This window comes from Carassius carassius, chromosome 44 (genome assembly GCF_963082965.1).
Source record: "Carassius carassius chromosome 44, fCarCar2.1, whole genome shotgun sequence".
In the NCBI taxonomy this organism is placed as follows: Eukaryota; Metazoa; Chordata; class Actinopteri; order Cypriniformes; family Cyprinidae; genus Carassius; species Carassius carassius.
Window position 1 is genome coordinate 20,434,235 of NC_081798.1, and position 14,662 is coordinate 20,448,896.

The 14,662-nt window shown below is 40.1% G+C and overlaps 1 protein-coding gene across 2 annotated transcripts in view; it reads right to left on the reverse strand.

Annotated features, from left to right (window-relative positions):
• Positions 1–3,260: 3,260 nt before the first annotated feature.
• si:dkey-33m11.8 (trypsin-3) overlaps positions 3,261–14,662 on the reverse strand; it is a 98,723-nt gene continuing 87,321 nt past the window's right edge. Inside the window, exons 1-6 of one of the 2 annotated variants that reach the window (XM_059538301.1) lie at positions 6,774–6,894; positions 5,818–5,880; positions 5,499–5,649; positions 5,215–5,356; positions 3,818–4,072; positions 3,261–3,688 (exon numbers count right to left, since the gene is read on the reverse strand). In XM_059538301.1, coding sequence (XP_059394284.1) covers positions 3,530–3,688; positions 3,818–4,072; positions 5,215–5,356; positions 5,499–5,649; positions 5,818–5,869 — 759 coding nt within the window. In that variant the 5' untranslated portion in view covers positions 5,870–5,880; positions 6,774–6,894 and the 3' untranslated portion in view covers positions 3,261–3,529. Of the gene's footprint in view, positions 3,689–3,817; positions 4,073–5,214; positions 5,357–5,498; positions 5,650–5,817; positions 5,881–6,773; positions 6,895–14,662 lie in introns of those variants that run through there. The other variant, XM_059538302.1, reaches the window with a different exon arrangement.

Here is a 14,662-nt window from a genome sequence, read left to right on the forward strand (position 1 = left end):
GATTCTAACGGTATTTGACTTATCTCTGAAACTTAAGGTTAAGAATGTCTCTAGATCATCAGTTGCCATTTTCTTATAGGAAAATGATGTTATTTTTTTGTTGCACTTTTTTGTGGTTGATTTATATGTGCATTGTTTAAAAAAATAATAAAGTTTGTACTGTAGTGACGTGTTCACTTAAATCTTTTTTAACATAATTTACACATTTACATAAAGCATTCATTAAGACACATTAAACAACACCATTAATCCACATAAACCTTTTTCTATCTACAAGCAAAAGTCTTTCTAGAGTCAGTGCTTCAAAACTCGTTCTAAATATTGACTTTCTTCCTTTCTAAGCCTTCTGGACCAAAATATGGCAGTTCTTTAATAGTCATCTACGCAGGAACTGTCAGGTTTTGACAAATACACATCCCAGTTTGCACAGAACTGTATAGGTAAAAACAAAAATAACATGTTTAATGAAATATGAGAATGCTTCTTGCTTAATTGATATAAAATACTGGTAAATGAAACTTGCCTCTCTCTCATGAATTGCCTGCAGCCACCACAGGGGGAATGAAGTGCTCACACATATTGCTAAAAGAGCAGAAGACATTACACTGATGCTGTTTTGTACTAGGAGAGTATATTATTTCCAAATATGGAGGTAGTTAGGAATGTAATTCAACCAATAGAGGGCCTGTGAAAACAGCAGAAATATACCTCGCAGTAGCAATGGCTTTGAAATCCCGGTAGCCATCTGAGATGAATTCTTAGATGGCAGTTCTTTCGACACAGATTCCCAAGTGGAAGCATGTGTTTCCTACATTACAGAATGATGTAGAGAAATAATAAAAAGTTTAAATGAGAGTTGCCGATATATGTTACATCACACCATAAACTCTTAACAAATATTATGTGAGGTACATTTCTATTAGCTGGTCTGGAAGGCACCTTTCAGGTCAGGAGCCAAGTTTTTATTTACTTTCTGTGATGACAAAAAAGGTCCTCTCTCGTGCCACTGTTGTGTTGCTGCAGTCACGAACAGTATGGTCATTAAACAACAGTAAGTGATGTTTCACCACAGTTCAAGGCTGTGTCAGTTGTACTGAGAGAGCAATAATCAACTGCATTACTTAATGGGATCAAAGTGTTAGTTAACCAGAGCATTAGCCAGTTTAGACAAACAAACAAAAAATGTGTATTGCATTTAAAAACCATAAAACCAGTTTTGTTCAGTGTTTATAAGCTACATGATGTGCAAGGTTCTGTGAAAATGTTTCAGCTTTTATTTTCCTTTTTCGCCCTTAAGAAGATATAACAGGTCCTTCAAGTTCCATCCTCGGTCACTTTTTCAATCAACTTTGACGAAACTCCTCCCAGAAACGTGGATGGGAACCACTGCTATAGACACTATATTCAATTTATGGAGGGCATAATATTTTTTAGATGTTAATACGTATATATTTTTACATTTTGTAAAATTCATAAAAAAAACATGGCTAGAACATAAATTGGTAGAATTCTTTTTATTAATATGTGGATATATATATATATATATATATGGTGACTCTAAAAATACCATAATATGTTTGCAGATATTTAAGAAACATGCTATCTTAACATACTTGTTTATCTGAAAAACAATGCTACAGTCAGTTTTTCTTCTTTGAAAATGTGTGTTCTGGGCCGGAATGTCGGTCTCTGTTTTGGTTTGTGAAACCGACCACTCCCAGTTTACCCAATTGTATTTTGGCACTTCAGGTTGCCAGTTGGAGGAAAACACAGCGTATTTCATTTAATTCATCGTCAAGTGCACTTGTTCCTGTTTGTGTCATCAGTTTGGCAACCTGCTAGTGCTTCAAGTCTGAGGAGCAGCGGCTGCGTGAAAAAAACCCTTTCCAATCTTTAGAATTTTGACTGCAGTACCTAGTTCAACCACTCAGTGTCAATCCTACATACAGCACCTTTAAATATAATTTTACTTGTATATTATCTTAAAGCTTCCACTAACAGAAAATAATTCAATAAAATGTGCAAAACTATTGGTCTAGGAATAAGATTTACATTGCAACAATATTTTAGTAATTGTCTATTAATGTTGAAGTCATCTGAGTGCATTTTTACCACAGTCGATAGTTAAGGTGCAAGATGTTTGAATGAAAAGAGAGGGAGAATCTGCAGTATGATACTAGTGACGTGAAAATAGCACCGGTTTCAGTTTCTCAGATCACTGGATTGAAATACACCATTCCCAATTAAGACGGCAAAGATCAGGCAATATCTGACCACAGAATTTCACGAGACTGAAGAGCTGAGTAAAGTGTGTGTGTTGAGTCTCATTTACGTGTCAGAGGTTTTACCTGCTATTAGTCTTCCTTCTGTTGACATGCAATGGTTTAGCAAGCTTTCATGTGAATTTGCCAACATCTTTGCTCTCAGAGTGGCAACAAATTGAGCACACATTAGATTTCAGCCTTCATACATTATTCATCAGTTCTGAGTTCATAAACACTCGTTACAGCAGTTGATGTTTTTTACCTAACCAGCACTGGGAACTGACTGAAACTGGCACTTTTACAGTGCATTACCTGTGAAAACCTTCCTGTCTTGTGTCAGAAGTGCCGCCCCGACTCGGAAATTGCTGTAGGGGCAGTAGGCAAATTTCCTGGCCTCAAGGGATTTCCGAATCAATTCTTCATTCATTCTAAAGAAGTGTTCATTCAACCCATTAATAAGCTTACATCTCATCTTTTGATTTCCCATGTTGCTGTGCCATATGTGTATTGTGTTTCTGTGTCTTAACAGACTTGCCTGTGACTTTGTTTTCCCAGAACCGGCATCCAATCCCCTTTTCCCAGATCTCCCACCTCCCTGACGTTCTGTGTTTGATGTGTGTGATTCTGTCATGCTGCAAGGTTATGTAATTTCCAGTCAGAGACGACACAGCAACCTTTCCCTTAGCCACACTGAGAGACAGTGAGGAGGATGAGGTATAAAGGTCACTGACTACATTATAGTGGCATTCCCAATGGAATAATGATGAAAAAGCATTTCCTTTTCACAAAAGACAGCTGAAGATAAATATGCCAACAGCGGTAATAAGCTGGGGAAAATATTTTATTAATTAATTACAAACAAAATGTAGATTTTATATATATATATATATATATATATATATATATATATATATATATATATATATATATATATATATTATATATATTTTTCCTTGAAAACAAGACTTTATATCTTAAGTAATTTTGCTTCTCAAGTAAATGTATCTTGATTTAAGAATGTTTAGATATTTGTACTAGAATTTGTGGTTAAACTGATGATTTTACTGGTGTAAAATCAAAACAAAAACCTGCTGCTCTTTCTTTCATTCATAAATTGAGCATCCTTGTTTGAGAACGTAAAAGAATAAAACAATTTATCTTATCTAACAGACACTGACTGTCGTACTCTGTATACTGGGTCTTTTTGACCATCGGGTGTCATTTCTATGGTGTGGCAGTTCAATAACCTTTAGAAAAGGAACATTCTAGCTGGTGTTGTCGTTCTCGATTATCCAGTTGATCCAAGAGACGTAGTTGCTAACTTTGGTGTAGACTCCTGGGAAATACTGGTTGGCACAACTGATGCCCCAGGACACGATCCCCTCAAAATAACCGTTACAGACGAGAGGCCCACCAGAGTCGCCCTGCAGCCAAACAAACACAGGATCACACAGTGCTAAGTGTTCTATGATGCTGTCAGCTTAATTATAAATATAGTCTCTTTTCCTTTCCTTTCTTGAGTTTCAGAATAAAACCATGCTTCTCGGATTCACCTGGCAGGAGTCTTTGCCGCCCAGTGGGGAGCCGGCGCACACCATGTTGTCTGTGATTCTGTAGTAGTAGTAGTATTGACACTGAGGGATGATCTGGACATCCACAGAACGCAGGACAGGGGACAGGTAATAACTGTAGACCTGAGTGACGCCCCAGCCGCTCACCGTGCAAACTGTGCCCCCTTGTAAGGGAGCGAGTGAGATTGGCAGCACAGCTGGCTGAATGTTGGCATTGAACTCTACAGGCTTTTCCAGCTAATGCACAAATCCAACAATGAATTAAAATGAAAAACATTATCAATTGCATTTTTAACTGTTGATAATATTATATTCTATTGATAATTCAACTTTGATAATATTCAGAAATGTTTCTTTAGAAGCAAATTAGCATATTACATTGATTTCTAAAGAATCATGTGACACTGGAGACTGGGGTAATGATGCTGACAATTCAGCTTTGATCACAGGAACAAAATTAAAAAATTGTATAATATTTTAAATTACACAAATTACACATTTTATAATATATTACAGGGGTAAACATATAGTAAAATATATGACAATAGAATAAATTCAAACCAAAAATATTGTGAAATATTACAATTTAAAAAAAACTGTAATTAATTTTAATAATATTTCACAATATGATTTTTCACTCTATTAATTTACATTTAAAATCTGTTTGTTACTTGATATTATCATATATATGCATATAGCAAACTGAAGAAAAAAGATCCTTTATTTATGACCATTTTATGAACATGTTTTATTTTCATTTCTATATTACTGAATTTTTTTTTTCTTTGTAGTAAAACATTCTCCAATAATGATGTATAAAAAATAAATAAATAAATAAAAAGTGATGATTTACTTGAAAGGAAATAGTAGATCAGCTTGTTACTATGTGTGACCCTGGAGCAACAATACATTGTATAAGGTCAAAATGTAAAAAAAACAAATTATGCCAAAAATCATTAGGATATTAAGTAAAGATCATGTTCCATGAAGATATTTTGTAAATGTCCTACCGTAAATAATAGTAGTAATATGCATTGCTAAGGACTCAATTTGGACAACTTTAAAGGCGATTTTCTCAATTTCTTTTATCTTTTTTTTTTTTTTTTTTTTTTTTTTTTTTTTTTGCATCCTCAGATTGCAGATTTCCAAACAGCTGTATCTCGGCCAAACATTGTCCTATCCTAAAATAAGTGGAAAGCTTATTTATTCAGCTTTCAGATGATGTATAAATCATGATTTAAAAAAATGTACCCTTATGGCTGGTTTTGTGGTCCAGGGACACATGTGTTTGTTACTTCCTAACTAGGATACAAGGATAAATAAACTCAGATTATTACCATGTGTGCAATATTTATATATTTCATGCTTGATGAACTTACTTTCAAGAGCATAATGTCACTATCAAATGTCCTGTAATTGTACATGTAATGCACCAGAGCTCTGGACACACCGAACACCTGCTCAAGACCCTCTTTAATGGAGAGGTTATGCTCACTCAAAACCACTTTGATTAAATAGCTCCTGCGAACAGATTAGACAGCAGAACCCAACATTATCACATCAGTACAGTCAGAGTAAAGATTTGGCCTACGTCAAATACTGTAGCATGCTTGGTGTTTTCAGTTGCTTGTCAATAAAGGTGAATTCTGACTGAAATACTCACGGTCTCCAGCAGTGGGCGGCTGTAACCACCCACTGTCGGTGTATGAGCGTTCCTCCGCAGTAATGGAAGTTGTTGTACTGGATAGAGGCCTGGTACTTTATTGAGTAGGGCCCAACCTCCTGTCCTCCAATGATTCTCTGCTGCAGTGAGTCTGTGAATGTTAAAGCAAAGCCTTGTATGTGCTAGAAAAACATAAAACACCAGCCGCTTGTGCTCACCAACGGATTTCAATAATGTATGCACAGAAAGCAACTTCTTGTTACATCTGCATTATTTTTAGATAGCACCGCTGCGAGTAACATGTAATGCAGTGCTTTACCGTGAAGCGAAGAGATGATGAGGAGCAAGGTGTATTCAAGGCATTTCTTCATGTTTGAGGGGTCTAAAACACAGGAGGTTTAGAGGTAAAGAAATAAATACAAAAAGCTGTAGTAAAGAAAAAACATCACATTTTACATAATACATGGTCATTTTTTTTTTCAATATTTGAGATATTGAATGAATGTCACAGCGAGTTTCCAACAACTATATATATATATATATATATATATATATATATATATATATATATATATATATATATATATATATATATATTATATATATATATTAAATAAAATGTATGCATTTAGCAGACACTTTTATCCAAAGCGACTTACAGTGCATTCAGGCTATCAATTTTTACCTATCATGTGTTCCCGGGGAATCGAATCCCCAACCTTGCGCTCTACCAACCAATGCTCTACCAATTGAGCTACAGGTACACTATATATATATATTTATTTATATATACACACATACATACATACATATATATTCAAATAAATGTGTTCATCAAAGAATCCTGAGAAATAATGTAAAAAATAATAATAATAAATACAACACACAGAAAGTAAGGTTTCCACAAAAATATGAATCAGTTCGAGTGTTTTCAACAGCTGAAAAAAATTTTTAGCGGCAAATCAACATATTAGAAAGATTTCTGAAGGATCATGTGACACTGAAGACTGGAGGAATGATGCTGTAAATTCAGCTTTGCATCACAGGAATACATTAAATTTTACAATATATTCATATAGAAAGCAGACATTTAAAATTAATAAAAGTAATAATATTTCACAATTTTACTGTTTTTACTTTATTTTTGATCAGATAAATACAGCTTTGGGAAGCGTAAGAAAGCTCATATGCATAAGAGGTTTCTTATGCTTCCCAAAGCTGTATAATATATAACTTTTCCTACTCAAAACATAAATGGACAGCATAAAAACTCACCCTGAGCATCAAAAGCTTAATCCTGAGCAGCTAAATTCCACTTACTTCCACCAACAGTAACTTAGCTCTGATATTGTCTTAGCTTATATAGTGTAACCACATCTGTCCCTTAGGTTTTATGGTCTTGTTTGTACACTAACTATTCACAGGAACAAAAACAATAACACGCCAGGACTTGGGCTGACCCAAAAGCTTTGAATATCTATGATCGCCTCCTCTTATTTGAAGCTATCAAATCTAAGACCTTGCCTTTGATCCACACACAGTGAGCTGCTCTCCAAGGAGAAATCAAATATCTATAGACGATTTCATTTGAAAAAAAAGTTTGTCAGAGAATAGGATATCGAGTGACAGTGAAACTGGGTGGAAAGGGCAATGTGGTGGTAACCAAAGCAGCTGCGAACAAGGTCTTTCCAATATTGCTTGACTGTATAAATACACGTCTATATCCTCAGGGGAGAGCTCCACCTAGAAGGATGAGTTTGCCATTTATCTGGAGTCCCATCTTGGATGTAATGAATCTGTATTCTCATAGAACCTTGTGAGATTTGTTTAGAAAAATAATGTCAATTTCTCTCCTCTCATTGTTTGAAAATCAAATGAGATACCAAAAATGAAATTCTTATTGGTGCTACATTATCTTTATTGTATGTAACTCGTAATCTGTTCAGGGAGTCCACCCAGAGAATGTTGTTGTGATTATCTTTCCCTTGAGTTGGGCAGTTACAGAAATATTGTGTGTATTTCTGAAACAAAATGCTCTTGTGGGAGACAACAGGAATTCAAATATGTGGTACTGCATACTAAATAAAATCGAATGGAGAAAATGTATGCAAGTGGCTACAGAGAGGACAAGGGTTTACATATAAGGTGCAATCGCATTATTGAATGTCTGCGGCTGAAATAGGTCCTCTGTCTTTTGTGTCACACATAAGTCGCCTTCAACCCAAGCAGCTTTCTTTTGGTCAGTGCAGAGAATATGCATGACCACCTTGAACCCCTTGTGAAATCTGCTTAGGGAAATATTTTTCCCTTATGCAACGTTCCTGATCATATGGATTCCTATTTAAATGACTGGAAAATTCACAGTACAGCAGTAAATGTAACCACACCTTTAGACTGGAACGTAAAAGTCAGCAGTTAATAAATTATTAATGAATGAATCTTCAATCTTGATAAATTTTCACATCAGGATAAATATAAAAGATACAGGGTTTGGACAAAATAACGTGAACACCTGTTATTATGAGGGTTCATATAATTTATGCAGGCTACAGGAGCATTGTTAAACTTAACAGCCCAACTGTTATTTTAACTGGTATTTTGAGAACAACGGTTTTTACGATTATGACTCTGTACGCAAAACATGGCAATACTTTATAAGAGAAGAGGAAATGTAGTTGAAAACTGAAAGTCAATGATTGGGATAATTGAACACTGAGAAGGATTGTGTCCACAGAACTACTGTAGCAAAGTGACAGCTAACCTCAATATTCACTTTAAAGGCCATGTTTCCACAAAAACTTAACTTCACAATAAACCAAGATATAACCAAGATGGCGACGCGTCCACACGCATCAGTTCTCTCTGTCCCGACAGAACGGTGTTTTCGTGTTTTTTGTCTTGTAAGTCGCAGTGTTTTTGTATGTCATCATCGCATACAGTCGCGAGTTTCTGCTTGATGTCAGCAGAACCGCATTTTTACAGTTAAACTCTACGCACGCGGAACAGCTGTGAGATCTCGGTCTGCTACAGAGGCCTTCACCATCACCGACCCCCACTACTGCATCTCGCCCACAGCGGAGGCGCCACAAGCGGTGTGAGAGAAAGCAGAAGAGGGGTGTGCACGGAGGTATTCGGTCTAGGCTAACGGCTAACCCACACAAGCCATCTATCCCCACCATCGTACTGGCTAATGTACTCTCGTTGGACAATATACTGGACTACATTCGATTACTACGTTCAATTCAGAGGACTGTAAGAGGCTGTTGTGTTTTTGTGTTCACGGAAACATGGCTCAGCAACAGCGTTCCAGACTGCGCTATTCAGCTCGACCAGCTGACGTGCTATCGAGCGGACAGAGCTCTCGTCGCGGGAGGAAAAACCCACAACGGCGGGCTTTGTGTTTACATCAGTGACGCGTGGTGCCGCGATACTGTTGAGATCTGCAAACACTGCTCACCCCTGATGGAGTTTATGGTTATTTAGTGCCGGCCGTTCTATCTGCCGAGGGAATATACTGCTATACTGCTCATTTCAGTGTACATTCCCCCGTTCAACATCATCAGCAACAGGAACGACGCACTAAATGAACTGTACCAGCACATCAGTGAGCAGCAGACAGCAGACCCCAAAGCTTTTCTCATCATAGCTGGGGATTTCAACCATGCTGACCTAAAGAGTGTATTTGCAAAAATACACCAACACATTAACTTTCCAACACGAGGTAATAACATTTTGGACTTTGTTTACACCACACAGAGAGGAGCTAACAAAGCCCTCCCCCTCCCCCACCTCGATGCCTCAGACCACATCATTGTCATGCTAATGCCTGCATACAAACCGCTCATTAAAGTCGCCAAACCAGTTCAAAAACAGATTCAAGTGTGGCCAGAAGGATCATCAGAGGTTCTTCAAGACTGCTGCAACACAACTGACTGGGACATGTTTAACCTGTTAGCCAACACCCCCCCATTATGGGACTCACAGCTGAAAATGCTCTACCTAACTTATAATTGTAACAGTTTCCTACTTCAGTGTGTTACAAACATAATTTTGGTGTCTTTGGAAAGAAGACCCTTTGGGCTTTACTTTTTATCAACCAGATTTGATAATGCTCAAAAATATTAAAAGGTATAGACACTGAAGTGCCTTGAAATTTTTTTACCACACTTAAATATTTTTTTATTTGATATAGAAATACATGAAATGAGTCCTGGAGCAATCTAGAAAAGTAATGGGTTGAAAGCCACATGTCTCATGAGTTTTTATTTCAAATCTGAATAAGATATCATGAAAAATGAGACTCCTGCAAATATTTTTATGAGACTATATCTAGACCCGCCACCCCCCAAATATACAAAAATATATTTCCCAATAGTATTGAAGGCTTCTACAAAGTATTTATTCAGTAAACATACCACTGCATAGTTTTTTTTTTCAATTATAAAACACTAGACAGAAACTTAGACATCATATAAGTGATTTTTTGAACACTAGAAAAATACAATAAGAATAATTGGAGTAAGAAAAATGAGAATAAGAAAAATGAAAAAAGATTTAACTTTGTTTGCCAATTACAGAAAATCATGAGATTGCTAGAAATGCAGCATTTACAATGAATTATGATGCAAATAAGTGCTGATGTGCTGATGGCCACTTATACAGATGGTAATAACACAAAGTAAATAATCCACTCTCTCTATTCATATAGACGCGTTCACTTTGATAGCCGTGATCATGCAGTAATAGCGAGCTTATTTGGGCTGATTTACACTCAAACAGATGGTAATCATGCAGATACATTCACATTCAACATAAAACACACTCTCATTTGAAAAATAAAACAAACAAAGAAAAAGGCGATCGCTATAAGTTCCACCTCCATCAGCTGACAGGTGCGTCAGAGCGCGTCACGATCTTTCGCCTATCTTTCATTCATTCTTTTTCCGGTGGATCTACTCATTCTGTTTGTGACACTGTATGCTGCAAAACCATGCCGTTTTTTTACTACCAAGACGCAGTTTCTGTAACGACTGGGTGAAAGGAGTGGCAAGAAGCAAGTGCGAGTAATGAATATTTAATTATATGAATGACACAGTACATAAAGTTGGAAACACAGATGATACTTGGCCGGGGATACACAGTTGGCAGCAGGAGAGGGTGACACAGGAACTGCGGGGAAGCGAGCCGAGAGGTAAGTGATGATCCGATGGTGATATGCGATGAGTGGACGGGGTTCCAGGGAGACACGGACATCCAAAACGCAGAAACACACAAGAGAGCAAAACATCAGACGAGTAACAGGAAACAACGGTCTGACAAACACAAAACCCTAGAGAGACCAATATATTGGGATGAGTAATGAGTGAGAGCTGTTGCTGATGACAATTAGCGGAGACGCCCACAAGAAACAATCAGTGCTGACGTGTGACAAACAGACTTCACCCACATAGTGAAAAACCCAGAGATTACCCAGTACCCCCCCCCCAGGAATGGCTCCTGAAGTTCCCAGAAGGGCCTACCTACTGATTGTAATCATCAATAAGGGAGTGATCCAGTATGTCCCTAGCAGGTACCCAACTCCTCTCCTCCGGACAGTAACCTTCCCAGTCCACCAAGTACTGGAATCCTCATCCCCTCTGTCTAGAGTCCAGAATCCGATTTACCGAATAAGTTGGCTCCCCATCTACGAGACGCGGCGGTGGGGGAACCGGGGTAGGCGGATTAATATGTGAATAAAACACGGGCTTAATTTTGGACACATGGAAGGCGGGATGAATCCTCTTGTACGCCGGAGGTAGTTTGAAGCGGACTGTCACCGGACTAATGATCTCGGTGACAGGAAACGGGCCAATAAATTTGGGAGCTAATTTATTAGAAACGGAGCGGAGCGGAATGTTGTTAGTAGAAAGCCACACTTTTTGACCCACGACATATACGGGAGGCTTCGACCGGTGGCGATCGGCCTTGACCTTAGTGCGCTCCCTCATCTGTAGCAGAGTCTCGCGGGCTCTGGTCCAGGTGCGGTGGCACCTCTGGACAAACGCGTGAGCAGAGGGGACCGCGACTTCAGACTCCAGACTAGGAAAAACAGGTGGCTGTTAACCTAAGCTACACTGAAATGGAGAGAGGCCCGTGGCTGACACTGGTAACGAGTTGTGAGCGTACTCCACCATAGAGAGTTGTTGGCTCCAGGAAGAAGGATTCTTGGAGACTAAACATCGCAACGTTCTCTCTAAATCCTGGTTGGCTCGCTCAGATTGCCCGTTACTCTGAGGGTGATAACCCGAAGACAGACTAACCGTCGCTCCTAACAATTTGCAAAATTCTTTCCAAAATTTGGATATAAATTGGGATCCCCTGTCAGAAACCACGTCTACCGAGAGGCCATGTAACCGAAAGACATGATCAATGACAGTGACTGCTGTCTCCTTGGCTGTAGGTAATTTGGGCAAGGGAATGAAATGTGCCACCTTCAAGAACCGGTCCACAACGGTCAAAACGACCGTCATGCCATTAGAGGGCGGGAGGGTGGTAACAAAATATAGAGCGATATGTGACCAGGGTCTCGAAGGGACAGACAGCGGTTGAAGAAGCCCATCTGGAAGTCGGTTATATGACTTACCACTGGCGCAAACTGAGCAAGCCAAAACAAAATCGTGAACATCGCGAGCCATAAGTGGCCACCAGAATCGTTGCTTAACTAAACCCTTGGTTCGGCTTATCCCTGGATGACAAGCAACATTAGAGCAGTGACCCCACTGAATAACCTCAGACCGTAACTCTTCCTGCACAAATAAACAATTCGGTTGGCATCCGGGTGGAGGCATTACCCCTTCTAAGGCCGTCTTGACCTTCGATTCGACCTTCCATATGAGTGCTGAGACGACTATTCTCTCAGGTAAAATACACTCGGGAGTCACCGGGCATTTGGAAGGATCAAAAAGAATCGGGTTTAACATTTTTGGAACCCGGGCAGTACGACAGAGCAAAATCAAAGCGGCCGAAAAGAAGTGCACAACGAGCCTGCCTGGAATTGAGTCTTTTGGCAGTTCTGATGTATTCTAAATTCTTATGATCGGTCCAAACAATGAAAGGTACCCCTGACCCTTCCAACTAGTGACGCCACTCCTCTAAAGCTAATTTGACAGCCAACAATTCTCTGTTACCAATGTCATAATTGCATTCAGCAGGAGATAAACGATGGGAGTTTATCTATATTAAATGCTGTTTCGGCTGCATTAGACCACCTGAACGGAGTACTGGGGGAGGTCAAGGCGGTCAGAGGTGAGACTAGTTGGCTGAAATTACGAATAAAACGTCGATAAAAATTGGCGAACCCCAGAAACCGCTGTAGGGCCTTATGGGAATCTGGAGTTGGCCAATCTATCACAGCCTTAACCTTGTCAGGATCCATACGTATTCCCTCGGACGAGACGATATACCCTAGGAAGGGAACAGACTGTGCATGGAATACGCATTTCTCTGCCTTGACAAAAAGACCATTCTCAAGTAATCTCTGGAGCACTCGTCTGACGTGTTGCACATGTTCCTGGAGAGATGAAGAAAAAATCAGTATGTCATCCAGGTCTACCATGTCTCTCAACACATCATTAACGAGTGCTTGGAAAACTCCTGGTGAGTTGGAGAGCCCAAACGGCATCACCAAATATTCAAAGTGCCCTCTAGGGGTGTTAAAGGCGGTTTTCCACTCATCCCCTTTCCTAATGCGGACCAAATGATAAGCATTACGTAAATCCAGTTTTGTGAATATGGATGCTCCCTGTAACCTCTCGAAAGCTGAAGACATCAACAGCAAAGGATAGGTATTCTTTATCGTGATGTTGTTCAGCTCTCTGTAGTCAATACAAGGTCACAGAGAACCATCCTTCTTACCCACAAAAAAGAATCCCGCCCCTGCTGGAGAAGAGGAAGGGCGGATGAACCTCGATGCCAAGGAATCAGATATGTATTTCTCCATGGCCTCCCTCTCCGGAATAGAGAGTAAAGCTTGCCCTTAGGCGGAGGCTTACATGGAACTAAGTTTATAGCACAGTCATAGGGACGATGCGGAGGAAGAGAAGCAGCGCGGGACTTACTGGACACTTCCTTCAGGTCCAAGTACTCTGTGGGCACATTTGATAACACCATGGTCTCATCCTGAAAGACAGAAACAGGCACAACAGGACAAGCAGAAACCAGACAAGACTCGTGACAACTTTCACTCCACAAAGTGACTGTGTTGGAACCCCAATCCACTCGTGGATTGTGTTTGACCAACCAGGGGTAACCTAAAACAATGGGAGCGACAGGGGAGTCCATAAGGTAAAATGATATGGTTTCGGTGTGGTTTCCTGAGGTGAGCAGAGTTATGGGTTCAGTGTTGTGAGTGACGTGTGGCAGTTCCTGGCCATTGAGTGCGGTGACATGGATAGGACGAGACACGGGAAAGACAGGAAGGTTCAGGTGATGTGCAAGGACAGTGTCAATGAAATTACCTTCGGCTCAAGAGTCCAGAAGGGCGTGAAAGTTGTGAGTATGGTTCTCCCACCGCAGTTTCACCGGAAGGAGAGTCGAAGATGTAGTTGAGGACTTCCCGGCAGAGATCCCACCCGATAGTAGCCTCAAACTTACTACCGGGCTGGCTCTTTTACCAGGCATGAAAGGAGGGAATGACCCGAGCCACCGCAATATAGACACATTCCCTGGGACCTCCGCCTCTCTCTCTCCTTCCGGTATAGTCAAGCTCTACCCACCTGCATGGGTTCGTGATTGTAGACGGGACCGACCATGTTCTCTCGACTCGAGTGACCCCGTTCCGGAGAGATGTGAAGGCGTGATGGACTGGTTTGTTTACCAAGGCGATTTAATCCGGGCGTCCACCCGGAGCACTAGATCGATGAGACTGTTGAGTATTGGGGGTACCTCGAGGAGGTAGATCTCCTTATGAACACGGTCGGCCAGCCCATGCAGGAATCGATCCCACTGTGCCTCCTCGTTCCACTGGCACGCGGCCGCCAGGGTGCGGAACTGGATGGAGTAATCCGCCACCGACAATTTCCCTTGTCGGAGGTCTGATAGCTGGTGAGCGGCCTCCATGCCGGCCGCGGCCCGATCAAATACTCTCTTCATCTCCTCGGAGAGGGCGTGGAACGAGGTGCAACACG